The 23,434-nt window shown below is 43.7% G+C and overlaps 1 protein-coding gene across 3 annotated transcripts in view; it reads left to right on the forward strand.

Annotated features, from left to right (window-relative positions):
• Positions 1-23,434, forward strand: part of DESI2 (desumoylating isopeptidase 2) — a 55,175-nt gene extending 31,741 nt beyond the window's left edge. For 2 of the 3 annotated variants that reach the window (XM_039883247.1, XM_039883248.1), the window contains one exon: positions 4,579-7,932. In XM_039883247.1, coding sequence (XP_039739181.1) covers positions 4,579-4,812 — 234 coding nt within the window. In that variant the 3' untranslated portion in view covers positions 4,813-7,932. Of the gene's footprint in view, positions 1-4,578; positions 7,933-19,793; positions 20,065-23,334 lie in introns of those variants that run through there. The other variant, XR_005657355.1, reaches the window with a different exon arrangement.

The raw sequence follows: 23,434 nt of genomic DNA on the forward strand, positions 1-23,434 counted from the left end.
GCCCCCTGTCGGCGTGGTCAGTGTCTCAGCAGTGCGTGGCATCAGCGGCCTAAGGTCTTTTCACCTCCCTGAGCTGCCACCCCCAGGATGCCGGCTCCTCCCTCAGGGAAGCCGCGGCGTTTTCATGCACCACGTCGGGTACCTCAACATCCAGAGGAAGAAGAACGCTCGGTCTCTCCCTTAGTTCTCTGAGGAACAGTGAGACGTTTTTCCGGAGCCTCCCGCCCTTTCCAAAAGGGCCCAAACTGGGTCCAGTGCCATTTCCGAACCAGTCACTGGCAAGAGGAGTGGCCTCACCATTTCTAAAGGCCACCGGTCCAAATGCCTTCTGGAAGTTAATATTTTAAGTGGAAAATTCAAGATGTGTAAAAGTAGAATAGTGTAAGGAGCCCCTGTATACCTATCACTTAGCTTCAGAAGTTATCATTTCATGGCTAATCTCGTTTCACCCATAAGCACCCACTTAAAAATGCCACTCTCGTCCCTCGGTTACTTTGAAACAAATTTCAGGTATAATTTCACTCCATTTGTAAACACTTCGCTCTGTAGTTCTGAAGATAAGGATTCTTTTTAACATAACCGCAACACGTTATCACACCTAAAAAGATTAACATTCGTTCCTTGATGTTATCCAAGTATACAGTGTTGAAATTCCCCCGTTGTCATAATTTTTTAACAATTTGTTTGAATCAAGATCTAAATAAGGGCCATGCCGTGAGGTATAATCCGGGCTGCTGACGCAGAAAGGGCTGCTTGCGAGGCTGGTCCGTGTGTTTCCCACCTCGGAACTGTCCATCAGTAGGAAGTGCGGTGGACCCTTGAACACGCAGGTTTGGACTGCGCAGGCCAATTGAAAACCTCCACGTGTAAGTGGGAGCAGTTTCGAGCCGAGGTTAAGGGTCAGCTGTACTTACAAACCTTAATCCGAGCATTGTAGTCGCTCACCGCTACTGAGTTGGTGGTAGTTTCTAGATTTTTTTTCCTGTGGACAGAGCTAGGACTTTTTTTTTCGTACAGGTTCATTGTGGTATTTCTGCTTCAAATTCAGGCCTTAGGGTTTTTACTTAACCTCATCGATAGTACATCTAGATCTTCTCTGTCCCAGATGTAAAATCTCAGTTCTCAGCAGCAGCATCATTGCTCATTTGTTCGATCCCTGGAACGATAGTGTCATCACGACCACCAACAGTATGATAACTGGAAAGGTGACGGCTTTTTGCACTGACTGTCTTTAGAGTATCATTCAGTAGAGGTAACAGTGTTTTACAGTTAATTGGGGTAATTTGTTGCTGTGTGGTTATGCCACCAACTTTGTTTCATTTAGCCCTTTTTTTGGTTGAGGGAGGTTGCTTTTTTGTTTAATTTAGTGTTATATAAAATTTTCCTAGCGTTCCAAAGTCAAATCTAAAGTAAACAATGTGTTCATAGACGTCTGGCTTCTAGATGTCCTCGCCCCTCTACCTGGGCCTCTAGAACTGTAAAAGGGAAGAACGAGTTGTCTTAAGGCACAGTTTCTGATCGTTGTAGAGCAACCACAGGGACCCAGTACAAATGCCGGTCCCTGGAGGTGGGTGCTGCTGTAACAAACAGCTACAAGTGTGGACGTGGCTTTGGGATGGGCTGATAGGTAAAGGCTGGAGCAATGTTGAGGAGTTCGATAGAAAAAGCCTACATTTCCTTGAACAGACTGTTAGTAGAACTTTAGATATTAAAGGTACTGCTGCTGTGGGCTCAGAAGAAAATGAGGAACATGTTATTGGAAACTGGAGGAAAGAGAATCTTTGTTATATAGTGGCAGAAAGCTTAGCCCATTTATTCCTGTAGTTATGCGGAAAGCAGAACTAAGCAATAAACTTAGACATTTAGCTGAAGGTATTTCTAAGCGAAGTGTTAGTGTGGTTTCTTCTTGCTGTTTATAGTAAAACACAAGAAAAATTGGGGGGAGAACTGTTAAGCAAAAAAGGAATCAGCACTTGATGATTTTTTAATTTCTCAGCCTATCCAGATTGCAGAAGATGCTAAAATTAGGGGTTTTACTGTTAGGAAAGCATACGGTGGAGAAAAGGCCAAGCGTATGACTGGATAACCTTTTGCTGCTCCTGCTAAAGAGATTAAACATGTGATTGATGGATCCTGTCCACCACCTCAGCGGAAACAAGGAATAGAGATGGACTTTCCGGGAAAGACCTTTGGAGGAACCTCATGTCTAATAGAGTAAATCCTACGACATACATGGGAGACTCACGGTGCTTTTGAGGATGTTGTATTAGCAGAAACCGTGCCAGTTTAAACTGAAAGGGACAGAGAGGACAAAATGAAAGCGGCTCTTGGACTCTCAAAATGCTACAGGTAGGAAACAGTCTGGAAGAAAGGATCATTTCTGGGGCCCAGAGGACTGAACTGAGGGTCACCCAGGTTAATGCCAGGCCTTAAACCTAATGGGGGTGCCCAGTCAGAGTTCGTAACTGCTTGGTTAGCGGTCTCTTTCTTCGGAACAGAAGGGTCTGTAACCTGCTCGGTGCCTGTCCACATCACGCTCTGGGAGCGCCCTGCACGTGCCTTTCTGCAGTTCGCTTTGTTCACGTCACGTGATCTCCCGGAGTTCATTCTGTAGCAGTGTATAGGGATATTTCTCATTTCTTTTCACAGCTGAATAGTCCTCATGTGGATGTACCAAATTTTAATCAGCCACTTTCCTATTAATGACATTTGGGTGACTTTTAGTCTTTTGCTGTTACAAAAAGTGCTGCAATGAGTACCCCTGTGCATACATACTCCTTTTCATGTTTTTGCCTGTGTGCCCCTGGGATGGATTCCTAGAAGAGGGGTCACCAGGGCGAAGCTTAAATGAAAAGCAGTGTTCGTGCATAAACCAAATATTTTTTTTACCACGGCCCACAGTAAGAAGTATATTTTACATTATGACTCAAGATATACACATAGGTAACATAACCAAATCAGCTGTCACAGTTACACTACTATCTACAATCAATTTTATTTTTAAAATTCAACTTACAATGCAGAATGACCTACTAATGGATCATGACTCAAAGTTTAAAAGATACTGACTTGACCGAGGATCGGCACACTTTTTCCAAACGGGCCAGATAGTATTTCAGGCTTGCGGATTATTCATGGACTGGACTCTGCCTCTGCCATTGTAGCCCAGGAACCATAGATGATAAATAAATAGGCATGGTTGTGGTCCAGTAAAATTTTATCTGGAGAAACAGGAGGCTTATAGTTTACAGACTGTTTTAGGCTAATCAACTTACACCCCCAGGGGTTGGGATAAAGTCAGCTTCCCTTGCAGCAAGCACATGGCTATATGGAAGAAGGTAGGCCGCTGAATACAATAAGGACTTAGGAAGTAGAATGAAGGAAACGCCTTTGGAATATCTGCTACATTAACCTACATGTTCCTAGTCACCACTCTGTGGTTAACTTTCATCTATGCAAATAGCCCTAAATGTGTCTTGGGTGTAAAATATAATATAATACTTGTTTGTCTGTGTTTTTTAGAGTAGACAGATGGGAATGATATCATATAAGGGGAATAACCATTAAGGCATAAGGCTAAACCGTTAGAAAAGTTGCATTGCTTAATTACAGATGTCACCTTATTTACATATTAGCTAATTTGGGGACATAAGGTACTTTGAAACCTCTTTCCCAAGTCATCAACTAAGGTAGATGGTACTTCTAGATCCCACGATCCTACTTTTTGACATACTTGGAGATAAAAATGCCGCAGGAACAGTGGAGTGTGGACTCAGTTAAGCCCAGTTGTCTGTAGAAGGGAAGGAGGGTGACAGGGAGCAAAGCTGCCCATAAAGGGCCTGGTTCTCACTGTCTGATGGGAGGAGGCGGGGCTCAGACCCCCCAGGACAAGAGCAGCGTAGGACGCGGGAGAATGGCTCCTGCCCCCATTCCCACCTCTCGTGTCCCTCGGGAAGACGGCACACCGAAGCTCAGCCAGGCCACAGTCCCCTTCCACAGTCTCAGAGCCAGGTCACCACCTGGGGAGATACTTCTTTCTGGACCAGCGTGAGCTTCTTGGGAAAAGTGGGTCAAGGTCAGAAGCAAAGGGATAAAATGCGGACCAGGAAAAGCGGAGCGATGGACGCTGGAGGGAAGTAGAATCTGTGGAAGAGGAGAATTCACGGAGAGGATGGCATCTGACGTTGACTGCTCCGCCTGCTGGGAGCTCCCGTTACTCTAATCAGACCTCGTGTTAACAAGAGTCTTGTCTTCTGTGTTGTTCAAAGTACTTCATGTGTCTCAGAGCAGTTGCAAGGATCAAAGAAGGAAAGCCAGATGGAATTAGCTCAGTTTTACAGATGTGAAAAGTAAGCGACTTGACAGGCTTCTTCGGAGAGGAAAGCGGGCAGCTGACAGTAGGGACCCCAGGCTCCCACGCTAAGGAGCTGTTTGTTTTCAAAGGCCCAGAGTCGCATCCCCAAAGGCTAGGTTGCAGTGGCTCTTCTGAAGGTCCCCGCCCTCCCCCGCCCTCCCCCGCTCCTTGGCAGGGAGCCAGATGGCCTCCACCTCTTCCTAACATCACTCTCTCTCCTCTAGATTCTTTGCGGGAAAGAGATTCCTCGCTGGATCAATCGACTTGCCTACTTCAGCTCCTGCATCCCCTTCCTACAGAGTTGCCTCCCCAAGGAGTGGCTCACGCCCGCAGCCCTGCAGTCCAGTGTCAGCCAGGAGCTCCAGGACGAGCTCGAGGAGGCGGAGGACGCTGTCGCCTCCGCTTCCATGGCAAGCACTGCAGCAGGCCCCCGGCCCGGGCGCCACACCAAACTATAAATGTCTCCAAAGTCACACATTCAGAACTGTCTCTGGCAGTTGAGTATCACTGGAGGAAAGTAAGAGAGTCAGCGTCCTTTGGATGTTCCGTATGCAAAGATGGCTCTACCCCAAGCCCCAGTTTTTCAGCTCAGGATTATATTTGTAATCAAATCACTTGGCGCAGGAGGGAGAACTTTGTATGAAGCTGCCCTCTGTTTTTTTTACCCACTTGTAAATTTGGATTTACTTCTTCTGTTTTATACAAGCTCTGTTAAGTTATGTTTACAGTATTTTGTACCGCTGTTTACAAATCTTGCATGGACTCCTGCCACCGTGAAAGAAGAAAATCTTCATGTCTTCAGAGATGAGGCAGGTAACCTTCGTACACTTCTGACAATTGCCAGAGCTATGGCATAAATACCAGGCACACAGAAAGGTACTTACACAATTGTAGTCCCGTTACCTGCTTCAGATTGTCTTTTAGGTCAGCGTTCACTTTTGTCGAGGTGTTGGCACAGGATGCGGAGAGGTCAAGGCGCACACGCAGCCCTGAGGGCTCGGAACCTTGTCTGCGGGAGAGCTGGCCGGACCTCGGGCCTGGTTCCTCTTAGCACCCCGCTCCCGCCCGCTCCGAGTGGCCCGTCCGAGGTCCTCATCGAGCGGTCGCTGTCATCCCGGTTGTCCGTCCACCCAGGCAGGGTGGCACATTATTGTATCCGTCTGGCTTCGATGCCTCTGATTCTGTAATTAAGATGTTTTTCGTTATATTTTTGCTAGTAACTGACAAGAGGTTTTGCACATGTGTTGGGAGGGGCTTCATTGTTATTTTACTACATATCGATATCCTCCCTGCACAGGATTTTATTGATGAGGTAGGAATATCCTAAATGGTAGCCTTCTGAATAGCAGTATGAGTTGACTTTCAACTGCTTTTAATTCTTCAGGCTGCCTTTTATACTAGACCTTAGAAACTAGTTAGAATAACACACTCCAAAAGTAATTCTTTGATATTTCAAACATTTTATGTACCATGTAAGAGTATGTTGAGTTTATTAGTTTGTTTTGGGAGTAGTTTCACCTCACAACAGAAAGCCTAGTCTCATCGACTTCTTATTTAAAAATCACGTTTGGGCATCTTAGAATCCATCTTTTTCTCTTCTCTCAAATGTATGTCTCTCATATAACATACTCTAAGGATGAAATAGAGGTAGTCACCTCGTTTGCAAGGCAACGGTCTGCTCAAGTCCACTCCCAGTTTGACCTTGGGACGTAAGAGCCAAGTCATTACATGTCACATTCGATTTTTCTGCCTTAAGAATGACTGTCCTACAGAAAATACTGGATGCAGTGTAGAAATTATCGAAGGCAGTGACTTCAGCTTTATATATATTGTTAGTTTTAAAGTCATCTACTTTTATTTAAACTTCTAAATAGCTATTTCTCTTTGTAAAGATACGTATCTTTTAGTAAACTACATTTTTTACCTTTTCCATAAGCTGATTTTGATTCATTTTATCAACTTAAGCGCACCCTGTTCACAGGGAAAATAAACCTTGAGTTACAAGCATTGACCTGAGGAAAAGGAAGCCACTTAACTAATTTATGCTTGACTGTTCTCTTTCTGGAGGGGAAGCCTCTACAAATTACTCTCAGATCTTTAGTGGGGGCAGAGCGCTTGTTTGAAGAGATGACAGAAGAATATATGACCTTCGTGAAAACTAGACTTGGTTCAGGTCTAAAAGTGACATTTAGAATAGAACAGTAAGACTGTAGCAGTGAATTTGTTCACTCAAGAGTCTTATCAACAAAACCCAGGTTAGTGAAAACTGTTTGCTTTTTTTTTTTTTTTTTTTTAATAATGTGATAGGTTAGTTTTTTCTAATGCATCCGGATGTACGTGACTTAAAGCTGGGCTACTGACACATAAAGGAGTGGCCATCCGTTAGAAACTTCTTGGTGAAAAGCCAAGAACATCCATCTGTACTTTTCCAGAATCCAGCACCTCAGCACACAAACAATTTGTTATTTTGTTGTATTTACTTCAATCTGCAGCATTTGGAGTTTTAAAATAGTGTGAAGGGTCCTAGTAGAAGTAAGTCGTGGCCTGTGGCCAATTATCATATTAACAGCAGATAAAATTCTGGAAGCGAGATCGCTTAAGGTTGAGAAATAAAGAAATTTAGAAAATTTCATTTGACTCTCTACGGTTCAAAACTGAGAATGGGTTTAATTAACTAGCATTTAGCTAGCTTTTCCTTGCCATTAGAGGCAAAGAATCTTGTTTTCTATCTGATCTCTGTTAAGAAAAATTCCATATAGAAATCCAATCATTGAGATACATGTGACATGGTGGAGTCAGAGATTCTCTTTGTAGCTGCAACCAAGTGAATGAAGCCTGTTTCTCATGGGTTGGGCAGTGATAGAGCATTAGAGGGTCAGAAGCCGCTGGTGTCTACCGTTTGTTTTAAATGCTCTTGGGGATTTTTCCCAACCCTACTAAGGGGGCGTCGGCTTTGGGAAGAGTGGCCTGTGAACTGTAGAAGGCAGCGATGCGGTAGTAGAGAGTGAGCCGCCACCCGATGCCTGACATCCAGCCAGCTGTTGGCCTGACCCACAGCAACAGCGCGAGTTACCTTCACCAGCATTTGTGCAGAGCAGGGAATTCTGATCTCGCCCGATCGATGGCGTTGCGCGTGTGCGGGGGCCAGCACTCCAGACAGCGGCGGGGCTCGGATCCGTGGCTTCTTTCCATCTCCGCGAGGCGGGTGGAAGCACGTTCACTGCTCCAGGGTTCTAATCTGCGTCGTCTCATGGCTCCGTTTCTGTACGATACCCCGGTTTCCATACGTGCCGTCGTCTCTTCCCGCGCGGTTTCAGAGCGCAGCTCCGTCACTAGACTGTCGTTGCCTACTCAGCACACGTGCGCTTTCACTGTTCGAAAGGTGTCACAGCTGTTAAAGAATCTTCATGAACCTGGAGATCATTTCTTGTGAAGTTGAATGCAACTGTACTGTCATTCATAGTGTTTATATGAAAAATACCAGGAATCTTCACTTTTGCTACCTTGGAATAGCCTTGGGCTATCATGTTATCAACATTGAAATACATCGATTTATTAAAAACTACTTTTATAAGAAATACTTTCTAGTGCTTTCTGACCTCCAGGAGATGATGACTGTTACGTATTTGTGTCGGGGGTGGGAGGTCACTGTTAAAACCCGAGACTCTCATCTGCTCTGCAGAGACATGGCCAGCCCCGCCCCATCGTGGATTCACCTGTGCGTTTCTCCCGTGAATTCCTCTTGAGTTCAAGTCTATGGGCCAACTCCTTAGCTGCCCAGTAGAGCATAACCACACCCCGTCACAGGCAGCGGGTGCCAGCCCCAGCTTCTGGGGAATGTAGGCGAGGCTGGGAAAAGGGAAAATGCCCTCTCCTCCCCACCAGCAGTGTGGGGGAGGCCTGCAGAGGGAAAGCCCCCCACCCATGTGCCACGCGCCCCCACCTGGCAGCATCCAGCGTTCAGGAACCTGAGTGACCGGCCTCGCCGCCCACAAACTGGAGCGCCTAGTCCAGCGTATTTCCCCCTTACTAATTCAAAAATTCTCGTATTAAGTATGGTTAAATAAATAGTGGTCTCTTGCGGTCTGTCAGGGCCTGCTCACTCTCTGCTAAGTAGGAATGATCTGTTCTCGCCTCCAGGACAGGAACCAAAGGGAGACTCTCCCCGCCACCCCTGCCCCCGCCCCATTGTAAATGGATTCCTAATAGGCATGTTGGTCACAAACTCTAATCTGGTAAAGCAGCCGGTCTTGCGTGCAGAAAGGGTGCCAGATATACCAAGAGACAAGTCTTTTTCCCCCCATTATTTGCTCCTAAAGTTCACCTTATCATCCAGCTATTGATTGACCTTCTAAGTTTGCAAAAGTCTGTGCTAATAAAGACTGACGGCTCCATGCTATGCTTCTCAAGAAGTAAATTAATGGGCAGCTCCTTATTTCCTTATGGATTCTGAACTCAGAGACTTGCCGAGGCCTCTCCAAGCCACCCCAGCCCTTCTTCAAACAATAAAGCCAAAGAGGGTCAAGCCTTGAGCCTACACTGGGTGGGAACTGAATAGCTTCCTTCTTGTTGAGGCCAAGGGAAAACTGAAGAAGGGCCCCCACTCAACCTGACCGGGGAAGCTGGACTGGCGCAGCTGTGCCCTGCAGCCCTGCTTCACGGTCCCATTGAGAATGTACCCCTCCCGAGCAGATGGGGGGAGTAGAGCCATGTTCCCTGAGCTCTTCCCTGACACCTAGCCCCTTGGGAACAACTGCCAGGTTCTACCAAACACTCCAGCCTATTTAGCAGGCCTCGGGGGAGCCATTGGCTGCCAGGCCGTTTCCTTCCCACCCGTAAGTCCCAGTGATCAGTGCCCAGGCAAGCCGCACTGAGGGAGCTACATGTCTCAACAGGCTGTGCTTAGAGCCTCGCAGACAGGCGGACTCGGGGATGAAGTTACCAAAATCACTAAACCAGACCCCTGGAGGGAGGAGGGAGGAGGGGTCTGCGCTGGAAAAGGCACATGCATTGGACAGGTCACTGAAAAATGAGTCAAAGAAAAAAATCCAGTCTACCTAGGACCCTCTGTCTAGGTGGCCATTTATCACACACACAGAGAGGAGCTGGGATTTGCAGATCACTGGAATAAGAGAAAAGGAGCCAGGCTTGCCAGACTCGGCCCCGAACAAAGACAGGAAAACTTTCTGCCGCCTCTTCCTCCTGGGTCAGCCACACCAGAGACTCCCTAGCAGTGGCCCCTGGCAGGCCGTCGATAATCCATAGAAAGCCAGTGTCCCCACAGATATAGAATGGCTGTCACCTCAAGTCTGGAAAGACTTTTGTGGACAAGACAAAGGAGAAAAGGGAAATCCTCTTATTGTGCCCCTGCTGTGCACTCCCGGGCAGCCTGTGACATTCCTGCTTTACGCAAAGACAATTGGAGGTTATTAGCCCAAGGCCACCCAGGTGGCATAGGGAAAACCCGTATTTGAACCCAGCCAATCAAAAAGCTCCTACTCTTTCTATTCAAGCGTTTTCTGAACTGGACAATCCCCAGGCCGCCCCAAACCTACCGCATCAGAATCCGCGTTTCACTAGATCCCCGGATGATTTACGTGGACGTTAAAGTTTGAGCATCTCTGCTCCAGGCCGCAGCACTCAGTTCCGTGCTGTTCAAGCCGCCTCTGCCATGGGAGGGAGAGTTTCCTAGACGAGGTGGCCGTCCGGCCGCCTGGACACACGGATGTCTGAAGGACCTGGTGTTTAGTCCCCCTCCGAAATTCAACAGTGTGGAATGATTTTCTGAATTTTTTCTCAGTTTTTCTGAATCCATATGAATCAAGGAGTACTCCAACAAACATGAAGCATGAACTTGAACCCTCTGGAGGGGTTACAGGTAGTTTCCTCAGAGCCCCCGATCCGTGCCCAGGGGAGTCTGGACCGATGTTTGGGTTGATTGTCTACTTCACGTGGGGGACCATCAGGGCTGCACGCCCATCGCTCCGCCAGCCCGGGTTATTTACTTCAGTCAGCGCTGAAGTCCCGAGAGATCCATCGCCAAATCCTCGTCCCCAGCTCCTCCTCGGGCCAGCCCCCCTACTTACCCTTACTAGTCCCTCTTCGGCTGTGCCTTCCAGAACCCCCAGTCTATGCCAGGTGAGTGCCCAAGTGGCCTTCACTTTTTCAAATGTTTCTTGGCCTCTCGACTTTATCTGAGACCTGGCTTCTCCCTGCAGGGGCTCTGTCCCCATCTCCCATTGTTGCTCCTAAACAATGTCACCTCTTTCCTTCCAAACTTCCGGTCCCATGCTGTCCAGTCCGGCCAGCGGCTTCCTCACTGCCATCATCTGCTCCCCTTCCTCCCGCTCTGTCTTCCTCTACCCCTTTTCCTGTCGTCATTTTCAGTGACACCACATTCACACAGATGACCCATCCAGTCCCCTAGCCCAGTGTTTCTCACCGGGGGCTCTGTTGCCATTTGAAGTGGCGCAAACCTTGTGCTAAGACAGTCCTGCCATTACGAGATGTGGCATCTCTGCGCCCTGTCCGTTAATTACCAGCATTCCCCACCCCGCCACCCGTCACAGTCATTGCCAGATCAAATGTCCCCACACACTTTGCCCCCAGGGGGTGGGCAGTTCTGTCCTTGCTTGAGAACCACTGTCAGTGTCTCGGCCTCTTGATCTCTTCATTTCTGCCACGCACTCAAACCTTAGATTTGTCACCACCAGTAACTGCTAAAATCTTCCTCTGAAACATCTTCTCCCACTAACCTCTCAGCCCACTCGAGTTCCCCGCACTGCAACGCGTCTTTGACCTAATCAAGACCCCAAAACCATTAAGCCTTGCGCTTGTTTGACTCATCACCTCCCTCGTCCACCATGATTTTTCTTCCCACCCAGCCTAAATTCCATACTCGATGATTAAATCACCTCCTCTCACGGCCCTCCACATCTGTGCCCCTCTCTCCCTTCATCATCATGACCTGGCGACCCCAGCCCTGTTCAGACCAGAATCCTGTGCGTCTGTGCCTGAGCAGCTGAATGTGGCTGAGCAAAATCACTCAACTGGGCTAACGGGTTTGACCTCAACGTTCCTATCTATAAACCTCAGACACCTGACACCACGGCTTGCTGCAATTCCCCTGTGAGTCTGCTTTCCCACGTCCTGGGTGACACTTCATACCTGCCCTCTCTTCAAATTCTCTGCGTGTTTCCCACACACATTTCAGTTGAGAACCTCACTATATACGTCACAGGAAATATAGGGACAATTTTGCCAATTGACCTCTGTCTTAGGGGAAAAGAAACAATTCTCCCTCTTCTGTTTCTCTTTCCCTTTCACACAGAACACTTCGCTTCTGACCTTTCTGGTCACCAAATGTGTGGGGCTTTTCCCCACACCAAGCAATTCTTCGTGAAACCAGCTGGGTGTCCTAACTACCTGGAGAGAGCATCAGAGCTCACAGAGTCAGGCCTCGGTCCCGCGAGACGGCAGCCCACTTCACATGCTGGTCTTAAGCAGTAGGTCCCCAGGTTACCCACGACTCCTGTGCAACTTAGCTGTAGATCAGGGTTTCCCATGATTCCCTGCTCAGGTTCAACTAACTTGCTGGAGCGGCTCCGAGAATTCGGGAGCACACATTCACCAGGTTATTGAAGGGCATGATAGAGGATATGGATGACGAGAACAGCCAGATGAAGATGCACAGGGTGGGGTCTTGAGCACAGGAGTGTCTGTCCCCATGGAGCTGGGATGTGTCACCCTCCCGGCACGGGCATGTATTTACCCCTGAACTCCGTACTACTGTGATTGTATTGAGCCTTCCTCACACAGACATAATCGACCATTAGCTCCGTTTCCAGCCCCTCTTCCCTCTCTGAAGAGTTGGGGGGAGGGGGTTGCTGCCCTGAAAATTCCAGGCTTCTAATCATGGCTTTTGGTCTTCCTGGTGACCAGCCCCCCACATAGGAGCCCACCCAAGGTTGCCTCATCCCTCAGCAGGACAAAAGATGTTCCTGGCGCTCTTATCACTGGGAATTTACAAGGGTGTAGGAACTCTGTGCCACGACCTTCAATCTCCCAATCTACAGACTCACCCGAATCTGTACCCAGAGTCACCGTCCCCTTTACAATAGGAAAAGGCTCCTATGGCCATCAAAGGCCAATCTCTCCTGTCATTGAGTCCTACCCTCTCTCCCCTCTCTAGGACTTGCTCCCCATGACAAAAGTTTGTGTACCTTCAGGAACCATTCACTCTCCTAAACAACATCTTTACTGTGAAATACATACATGAAAGAATAAATAAGCTATATACGCACAGTTTAAAGGATAATAAAATGAGCACCTCCCCGGAGACCACCCAGAAAACAACGTGGCAGGACCTCAGAGGCGCCACTAAGCTGCCCAGTCCCATCCCGTCCCTCCACTGCAGGGAAAAATGCCTTTCCTGAGTCTGTTAATCATTCTTTTGCTTTCTTTTATGGTTTTAACACCCACATAGATAGGCAAATCTAGACAACATGGTATTTGGTTTTACCAAATAATTTGGTTTAAACTTTGGGGGATCACATATGTTCTGGGATTTTTTTTTTTAATTTCTATATTACGTTTTTGATGCATGCATATTAATGTGTGCGGTTATAGTTCATTTTCACTGCTGTATAGTATTCTGTTGTCTCAATCTACCACGATTTTATTTATCTATCTACTTTGGGAAGACATTTGGGCCGTTTCCAGTTTATCACCATTATGAGTAATACTCCTCTGAATATTATAATGCATCTCTCCTGCAGCAGGTATGAGGATTTCTCTAGGAGCTGAAGTGCCAGGCGGAAAGAAATGTGCGTGTTCAACTTTATTAATGTAGAAAAACGACGTACTCTTCTTATTACACTTTTATTAAATCGAATCCCATTCAGCCGTCTCTCCATCTGCTAATCAAACAGAACTCCACAGGCTAGTTATTTTCTTACAATGTTGTATAATGAAATTTCAGAACCGTGCCTTGAAAAATATTTTTTCATTATTAACTCAAGGAGTCAAAGAGATGAGAACAGAGCCCTACTCCCACACAGCCCTAACAAGGATAACCCTCAACGCCACACAAGTAGTTCACAAAAACTGGTTGTTTCGGTTAGGAACTTGCGACTGGAAAAAAAGAAAAAGAACATCTTGTTCTCTGCAAAGTGGACGCCGCTGTGAATATTCACCACTATTTGCAACTCTGAGCAGCAGGGTCTTGTTAGACTCCTACGACTTTAGAAATTGTTGTCACATCCTGTGAAAATAACCACACCGTGTGAAAATAACCTCCCCACCCCCACCCCCCCCCCCAAAAAAAAACTATATTTGGCTGCTTGTCTCACTTGATAATTCAGAGACTGACGTATAATGTTGTAAATGACATCTCGGCATTCCTAAAGGTCGTAGATACTTGAAAAACTTCTCTTGCATATCAGAAGAGAATCGTGGCCCTTTGATCCCACCTGCACGATGAAAAACTCAAAGCCCTGCTAGATATGTTATTTAACAAATCATCTGGAAGTCCCCGCATCACCCTGTCAGCACTGGGTCATCAACACCGTCCTCCAAAGAGGCTGTAACACTCTGCGCTCCCACAGCCGGACTTTTAGACCCATCGCCCCACACCCTCGCCATGCTTGATAGGATGACTCTGTAATGTTTGCCAGTCTGATAAGCACAAAGTGGCATCGAGCTGTGCTTTCGATTTGCATTTTCCTGATTATTAATAATATCGGAAACCCTGATATGTTTCTGAGCCATTTATGTTTTCTGTGAAATGTCTGTCCTGTCTTTTGCCTATTTTTCTATTAGTTTATTTATATTTTATTTGCCGAGTGTAGGAAATATTTACATAACCTGGCTACTATTCCTTGGCGTTCCGTTGCTACAAATATTTTCTCCCAGTATGAGACTTGTCTTTTTACTCTCTTTAAGATGTGTTTGATAAAGAGAAGTTTGTTTTAAAGTGGTCAAAAATAGCAATATTTTTCTCTATGGTAAATGTCTTTTGTATCTTAAGAAATCCACTTCTCCCCTTAAATCGTAAAGATATTCTCCTACGTTTCTTCTAAATATTTTAATCTTTGCCTGTTGCATTTCAGTCTTTAATCCAACCAGCATTTATTCTGTGTTTGTGAAGGAAGGACCCAAACTAATTTTTTTCCCATGTGGATAACTATTTGCCCTGACAAAATACACAATGCAAAATACACAAGAGTTTCCATTTACCACTTCTCGCATACATACTTTTCCATTATTAACATCTTGCGTTAATGTGGCACATTTGTGAATTGATGAACCAGTTATTACATTATTATTAATTAAAGTCCATTTGCATTAGAGTTTACTCTTTGTGCTATGCAGTTCTATGGATTTTGCAAAACCCACCATTACAGTATCATACAGAATAGTTTCATAGCCCTAAAGTCCTAATACCCCCACGTGCTCCACTATTCATCCTCCCTCCCGACAGCCCTTCGGGACCACTGATGTTTTTACTGTCTCTATAGTTTTACCTTTTCAAGAATGTCACACAGTTGGAATCATGCAATATGTAGCCTTTTCAGATTTGCTTTTTACTTAGTAATATGCATATAAGTTTCTTCCATGTCTTTTTGAGGTTGATAATGCATTTGTTTTTATCGCTGAATAATATCCATTGCACGGATACCACAGTTTGTTTATGCATTCACCTTTTGAAGGACATTTTGGTTGCTTCCAAGTTTTGGCAGTTATAAATAAAGCTACTATCGACATCTGTGTGCAAGTTTTCAACTCCTTTGGGTTCATACCAAGGAGCATGGTTACTGGATCGTATGGTAAAACCATGTGTAGCTTTGTTAGAAATTGCCAAACGGTCTTCCAAAGTGGCTGCACCGTTTCGCATTCCCACCAGCGATGAATGAGAGTTCCCGTTGCTCCACATCTTCACCAGCATTTGATGTTGTCAGTATTTGAAATTCAGCCATTCTAGTGGGTGGGTAGTGGCATGTCCTTGCTGTTTTAATTTGAAATTCCCTAATGATATATGATGTTGAGCATCTTTTCATATGCTTATTTGCCATCCATGTATCTTATATGACAAGGTACCTATTCAGATCTTTTGCCCACGTTTTAATTGGGCTGTTTGTTTTCTTATTGTTGAGTTTTAAAAATTCTTGGTATATTTTGGATAACAGTTTTTTAATAGTGTGTGTTTCTTGTAGCTTTAAATTTTTTGAAAATTTTCAGCCATTATTTCTTCGACTGCTTTTTCTGCACTGCCCCCCTCACCTCCACCCTGCCACCTCTCCTTTTGAAACTCCAATTACACGTATGTTAGCATGCTTTGATTTTTGTCTCAAGGCTTACTGATGCTTTGCTTATTATTTTTCCAACCTATTTCTCTCTATGTGCTTTAGTGTAGTTTCTATTACTATATGTTGGTATTGACTATTTTTTTCCTTCTTCTGCAGTGCTTAATCTGGTATAAATCCCATTCAGGAAATTTTTCATCTAGGATTTTATAGTTTTTTAATCTCTAGAAAGCTTTCATTTCTCTTCTCATTCTGTTCCTATTTTCCTTTAAATCTTTGAGCATACTGAGTATATTTATAATAATTTTCTTAAAGTTCTTATTTGTTGATTCTATCATATCTTTCATTTATTTCTAGGTCTGTTTGTTAATCCTGGGTCTGTTCTTATTGACTGATTTTTCTTCTGGTTATGGGTCACATTTTTCTGCTTATTGACGGGTATAATAGTTTTTTATTAGATGCTATATATTTCAAACATTGCTGAGTGTCTGGATTTTAAAGGATATTGAGCTTTTTTCTGGCTGAGAATTAAATCAGCTTGATCTTTCCAAGGCTTGTTTGTAAGCTTTGGTAGAGTCTGTTCATAGTAGCCTTTGCTCTAGAGATGTTTTAGCCCAGCTAGTCATGTATGCCCCTCCGGGCATCAGTACTAAATAGCCCTGGTGATTAGCAAGGCCTTTCTGGTCTGACTGGTCAGACTGTCCTATGGAGCTGTGGAAATTGTTGAGTTTAAAGCTTCCAGGTCATTCTTTGCCCACACTCATGGAGTTTTACCCACTCCTCTGTAGCTTAAGTATTCAGCAAAGTCTCAAGGGGACCCCATGGGGATTTCTGGGTCCCTTTTTCTATCTAAATCTCTCCTCTCTGGAACTCTGCCTCACAATTGGCAGCATCTTCTACTTTCCTGAAATCTGAGCTCTATCTTCTTGACTCGGTGACTCATGCTCTGCTTGGGACCCTTCTCCCTACACTGTGGTCGGGAAGATGCTTCCAAGCAAAAGACAAAGCAATTGTAGGGGTCACCCCACTTGTCTCTGTTCCCCTCTCTCAGAGATCACAGTCTCGCACTTCTTTTGGTCCAAAGTCTGAAAACCTCTGTTCCATACGTTACATTTTTAGTTGTTTATGACACAGGAGACTCTGCTAGTCCATAATGGCCACAATCAGAAGTCTCTGTTTGTTTCTTAATATAATGAAATACATTAATTGATTTTCTAAGAAATTGATTTTCAACTTTGCCTTCCTTGCATACCTGACATAAACCCAACTTCCAAGTTGATCACAATATCTTTTTAACATATTGCTAGATTTAAGATAGATACAGAGAGATAGGTAGGTAGGTAGGTACATAGCTACATAGGTAGTTAAATAGATATTCTAAGTTCTGAGTGAAGTTAGCCTGCAATTTTCCTGTCTTGAAATGTCCTTGTCTGGTTTTGGATTCAAGCTTGTGCTAGCCTTATAAAATAAATTAGAAACAGGTTATTCAGTCCTCTAGAAGAGTTTGTATGAGTGAAATGATGTGCTTCTCTCTCTTTCAGTTCTGCTGGAGTTTGGTTTGTCTGTTTTACTACATCGTTGTTTTTTTCCAAAGAATTAACTTTTGGTGCTCTATTGTATGACTATTTTCTCTGTCATTAATTTCTGCTTTTTTTATTTTTTATTTTTATTTCCTTTCTTCTGTTTTTTCTGGTTTAGTTTGTTATTCTCTGTTTTTCACAAATTGTTGGCTTCCTTCAGAATTCAGAATCTTCTTTTATAATTTAAACCATATATTTTCCTCTAAGCGTTGTATCTCTCAGGTTTTATTATCTAGTATCAATGATATAATTTAGTTAAGAATAGCTTCTAATTTTCAATATGATTTATTTATTTAGATTTATTTATTTATTAGTTATTTCGAATTTCGTTCATTACTTTTCAAACTTACAAGGATTTTCTTATTATCTTTTATTGATTTTCCATTTAACTGCATTATAGTAAAAAATGTTGACTAACTCTTTGAAAATCGTTAAGGTTTAACAGCCTACCACAGGATCGATTTTTCTTAAGTGTTTTAGGAGTGTTTATTCATCAGTTGGTTAGGTATATTCTTCTCTATGTGTTGGTGAGATCAGGTTTGTCAATTGTGCTACTCAAATCTGCTATAATCTTGCTAAATTTTTCATCTACTTGATTAATTACTAAAAGATGTGTTTAAAATCTTTCACTATGATGATGGTTTTCTCAGTTTCTCCCTGTATTTCTGCTAGATTTTGATTTATATATTTTGAAACAGCATTATTAAAATAGTACATGCATATTTAGAATTGTTATTGCTTTCTGGTTGAAATTAAACCTTTCTCAGTATTTAGGGACACTGCTTATGACTTGTAAAACTTCTTTAACTTAAAGCTACTTTAGCAAATATAAATGTAGATACACTAGCTTTCTTTTTCTATATGAATTTTTTTCATGAAAATACTTTGTTTTCATGAAATACTTTTGTTTTCATGAAAATATTGTTCGTGAAACAAGCATAGATAGTATTCGCCTGGTATATCCTTTTCATTAGTTTGATTTTCAGCTTTCCTGTGTCCTTTATTATAGGTGTGTTTCTTATAAATATAGTTAGAATGTTGGGGGGTTTTCCCTTAATCCTGAGATTCTTTGCCTCTTAACAAAGTTTAATACATTTACTGTGATAACTGAGATAATTAATTTATATTTCTGCCTTTTTATTTTGTGCTGTTTTATTTCTCCCTCTTTTTCTTTCTTTATCCTCTCTCCCTTCTATTTTTTGATTATGTAATTTCTATTGAAAAGTCAACCATCAGTCTAATTGCCTTTCTTCTGTTGGTGATTAGTTCACTCTTTCAAATATTTATGGGTATATACTCTATGCTAGGCACTCGTCTAGTTGGATAAATCAGCAATTGCATGGAGTTTACATCTTAATGATAGATTTTTTTTCCTCTCTGACTAAGAATTTTAGAATTCTCAAGTTCCACTATAATATACCTAGACAGAGATGACTTTTTATTTACCCTGTTTGAGAGTATTCTGGCTTCCTGAATCCGAAGTGCGATGCCTTTCAACAATTCTGGAAAATTCTCAGCCATTATCCTTCTGAATGTTTCTTCTTATCTGTTCTTTCTAATGTCGCTTCCTAGAATTTCAGGTGGACTTTTATTAGATCTTTCTTATTCTCTATATCTCTTAACTTCTCTTGTATCTTTTTCCCATTTGTTTATTCTACATTCTGGGTAATTTATTTGAATCTATCTTTCAGCTCGCTATCTCTGTCTTTAGCTGAGTCTAATCTGATACTCGATCCATCCATTAAGTTTTTAATTTCAGTTATATTTTCATAGCATGGATTCCTATTTGATTCTTTTACAAGTCTGCTCAGTCATTCTCTATAATCTTTTGCTCCCTGTATATATTTTCAAGCTTTTAAATTTTTTTAAACATATTAAACATGCTTTTTAAATTCCCCATTTAATAATTCCAGTATGTAAAATTTTTATGTACTTGTTGCTACCGGCTTCTTCTTCATTTTCACTCACAGTGTCCTGATTCTTTGTGTGTTTTATATATATATATATTTTATATATATATATATATATATGTTTTATATATATATGTTTTATATATATATGTTTTTTATATATATGTTTTATATATATATATATATATATATATATATATTTTTTTTTAAGGTAAGTTCCATGAAACATTATGTTTCTTGGAACTTTAACTATGGAAATTCTCTCAGGCTCACGCTGAAGTTTTTCCCAAGAAGATTTGCATGAGCTTCTGCCAATTGCCTGTGGGAACAACCCATTCAGGTTCTCTTTAAGTTCTCCATCTGATCTTTTATATCAACTACTTACTGCATTAGATACACTTGTACCTGTAAATATAAAAGTTCAGGGAGCAGAGGTGGAAGCAAAAAGGAAGAAAAAGGAAAATTTAAGGGATGGTGTTTTGAAATATTTTATTACAGTTAGAAAAAGAAAACATTGTAGATCTTTAAATATAGTTAATAAAGTGTCTAAGAGATAGAGGGTTCATAGATGATGGTCTGGCATATATTTCTCTAACGTTAATTCCGAAACTTCAGGAATAAAATGTGGGGTAAAATTATCTCCCAGTGCAGAGCAGTTATTCCACTAGAGTATCATGGACAATGCTATTCTTGGGACGAAAAGAAAGCTCCAGTTCTCCTGAAGACAGCACAACACAGCTCCTCTCTTGGGAGAAAGGAAGCGGGAGAGCCTCTGCTTTTCCTTGGTGGTTTTCCAGCTGCTGCCGTTTAACCCATTCGTGTTGCTGTTTCCGAGCTCGGTTTTCCATCTATAACACAGGACTTGATGATGCATCTCACTCAGCAGGCTGCGGCGAACATCCACTGAAGCCAATCTCGTAAGTGCTAGAACAGAGCCTGACACATAATAAATGTTCAGTAAATGTCAGCCAGTCTTGTCAATGTTATTTAATCTGGAGTAAAGCTTCTGAAACAGGAGTTATCAAGTCCTTCAAAGTAGTAATGATGGTCTCTCATATTAATTTCAATAAGCCTGCATAGTATTGAATTTTTTATTTATGTTTGATTCACATTGCATCAAGTGAGTATGAATATCTTGTGCTAGTTGAAAGTGTTTGACGATAAATGTCCTCGATTCACAAAACGAGGACAATAAACTTTAGTCAAATAGGATTTTTAAAATATGAAAGAACAAATTAATAAATGTAGCCAGGAAGATTAAAGGTTTCAAAATAGAGCCCACAGGAGAAAAAAACCTTAAAGTGATCCTTGGGGATGCCTCTGTTGGGAATCAGGGGATTCGAGTCCTAGAGTCAGCCCTCCTCCTACGAGGTGACAAACATGAACAGAATTAGAATTAGTGCCCGTGTCAGGGCTCTAATCCTCACAACTCACTGAGAGGCTCGTCTGTGACAGAGGCTCTTGCAGCACAGATCCGAAGGTCAGTGCCCACGTGGCTGCCTCCAGAGCCCAGGCTTTTCTGCTAGTGCTCACTGGCCCAAAGGAGACTTCGCTGCTTGTTTTCCTGCCCTTGGTGATTTCCTGTCCTCGGATTTTTTCTCATAAACAGGTGACACAGCGTCCAGGCCTGAGCCTAGTAGGAATTCTGGAGAGTTAGGATGCAGCTGTAGGAAGGGCTGGCAGAGGCTGTTGACATGAAGGATTTGACCCCAAAGAAAGAGAACCAGAGCATCCAGTTTGGCCCTGCAACTGAGCTTCCATCATTAGAAACCAACAAGGGACAGAGTTGTTGCCTCTCAGATTTATCAGTGGTCTAGCCCTCCATGGACGCGTATTTGATGCCTATAGGAAGGACCATGCAAAATCGGAAAGGACCATTTCATGCGAAGTTCTATAATAGCCAGACAATTCCCCAGTAGGTCTATTCCATTCCCCTCCCTTGAAACCGAGGCATTAGACTAGGCACTGCCCTCCCCAGCCCCCTGGCTGTGCCACCTTGTGTGATTCAGGCACCTGCCCCTCCCAAGTTTAGGCCTCAGCTCAGTGAGTCCTTCCTCTCAAGTCCCCAGCAACCTTCAGAGGCAGATGTTTGTGTGGGTCATTGGCCAGTCTGCAGCAATTCCCAGTGACCCAGCATCAGCTGCTGGGCCAGGTGCTGGGCCCTGGGGCCCTGTGACACGCCAGGGTTCAGCCACCCAAAGGCCATGGTTGGACCTCCCTTTGTTCTCACTTGCTTATGTGGTTCCCAAGATAGCAGCTCAGGGTGCGAGGTCGTGAGTAAGTAGCATGGCCCTTCTGCCAGCATATGGGCAGTCCCAGCGGGGGAGGGAACTTCAGCCGAACAGCCTTTCCATAGTGTGTGCTTGCTGCGTAGTTGAGAATATGTAATTCTGCTATAGAGGACAAGAAAAACAGACGGGAAACCAAACTTACATGTAAAACATAGATAATGAAGAAGCTAATATCTTGTGACTTATAGACAAAACTCATAAAATGGGTTAAGTATAGCGAATAATGTGAGACATATTAGCTATAGATAAAATAAGTACAGCACACGTGTGCTTAGATAGGACAGACAAGAGACCAAGTAGGCACCAAATCGTCATGCGGTGCACTAAAGCTCTAAATATTCATGATACGCTGTATGATACACTTGAACTCTCAATACCATGATGCTGTAAACAGACATGAGGCAGCTGAGGCACCAACATTCATGACACACGAAACATACATGATATTCACAAGGCACTCAACATTCACGAGTCTTCAATCGGTCGCTGTTTCCATATGTACCTAGGATTTATAACCAGGTATGTAAGACATGCAGACCCAGAAATGACAGCCATGAAGGAAGAAGGTTTTATACTCATAGACCTCTGGACACAGGCACATTCTGCCATATGGGGAAGCACCAAGGTCGTTCAGGAAGCAGAATAAGCCAGAGGAGAGGACTGGCAGGAGCCTCGATTGTGGTTTTCCCAGAAATATACGGGCAAGGCAGGGTAGGCAAGCTGAGCAGGCAGGGGACTAAATCATGTGAGTAATTCGGGCGGGCTCTGGGCTGCAGGAGTGGTCCTTAGTTTCCCAATACCCCTGATTTGGGGTGGGAGAGAGCGCCCTGGGACAGCAGGAACCCGATGAGGCTGGGGAGGATATGGACTCGGAATTAATTGGTTTGCATGTCAAAGACACACTCACAGGCAAGCTGTTGGCCATCTCTAGGAATTAGCTAACCCTGAGAGAGAGGGGCAGCCCCTTCCCAGGTCTGCAAGACCCAAAGATGTCAAAGCACCATAAAGTATAGAAAATAAAAAACGTGATTAATACAGCCACCCAGTGGTGACACCATTCTGGCTCCAGCTTGCCAGGTAAACTCTCCAGCTATTCCATAGGCTAACTGATGCATCACAGCTATGGCCAGACCAACCTGTCCTGCCTCTCTCAGTAGACTGAACACTGACCTCTAATATCTCCAGTCTGCTGAGCCCCCTGGCACATCCTCAGCTCTGGTCCTCACAACCACACCGTCAGTGGGGTGAGCTGATGAGGTAGAGAGAGACAATGGGATTTTCCAAGAAGCCAATGGACCATGAGCTCTGGGGCCCTCACTCCCTAGGTCCTTTGTGTCCAGGTAGGAAACAGATCAGGTTCCTTCCCTGATGAACACAGCATAAGCCCAGGTTCCAGCAGTGGGCTCCTTCAACCCCACCTGCCTGCTTCCTGTTTGTGTTATTCATCTCAATCCTTGCTTCAGGCTCTATGTTTTAAAATGATTCTGATACAGGACATCACCTATAAAATTCTTAATCTTTTAGCAGGAAATGATATGGGACATCTCCTGCAGAGTTCTTGATTTTTTTTTAGTAAACCTAGTTAAGTTTTCTTCCCTCCTGTCTTTGGGAAAAAGGCCCTTTCCCCCAAATCCAGATAATTACCCTGAAACTGGTAAGTCAGGTCCTCTGGCTTTTGATAAGGATCATCGGACCATCATGCGGGAATGGCCCTAGGCCAGCTAGGGTCCTCAGAGTCTAAGAGTGGAGGAGACTTTAAGCCAAAGGTTTTTTATTCTTTAAGAAATATATTAACCACGCCTGTTTTCCTTTGCTCGCTTAATAGGCAAATCCATAATAGAAATTAATAAATACATGATTTTAATAACAAGCTTATGTCTTCTTTTCCATGTCTAGGGACTGAGGCAGCATTTTAGCAGGAACCAAGGCCCTGCCCTGACTAAGGCAGAAAAGGAAAGAGCTCCATGAAACCCCAACAGGCAGAGACGAAGACCCT

The sequence above is a fragment of the Pteropus medius genome, unplaced genomic scaffold, assembly GCF_902729225.1.
Source record: "Pteropus medius unplaced genomic scaffold, Ma_sr-lr_union100, whole genome shotgun sequence".
Classification (NCBI taxonomy): Eukaryota; Metazoa; Chordata; class Mammalia; order Chiroptera; family Pteropodidae; genus Pteropus; species Pteropus medius.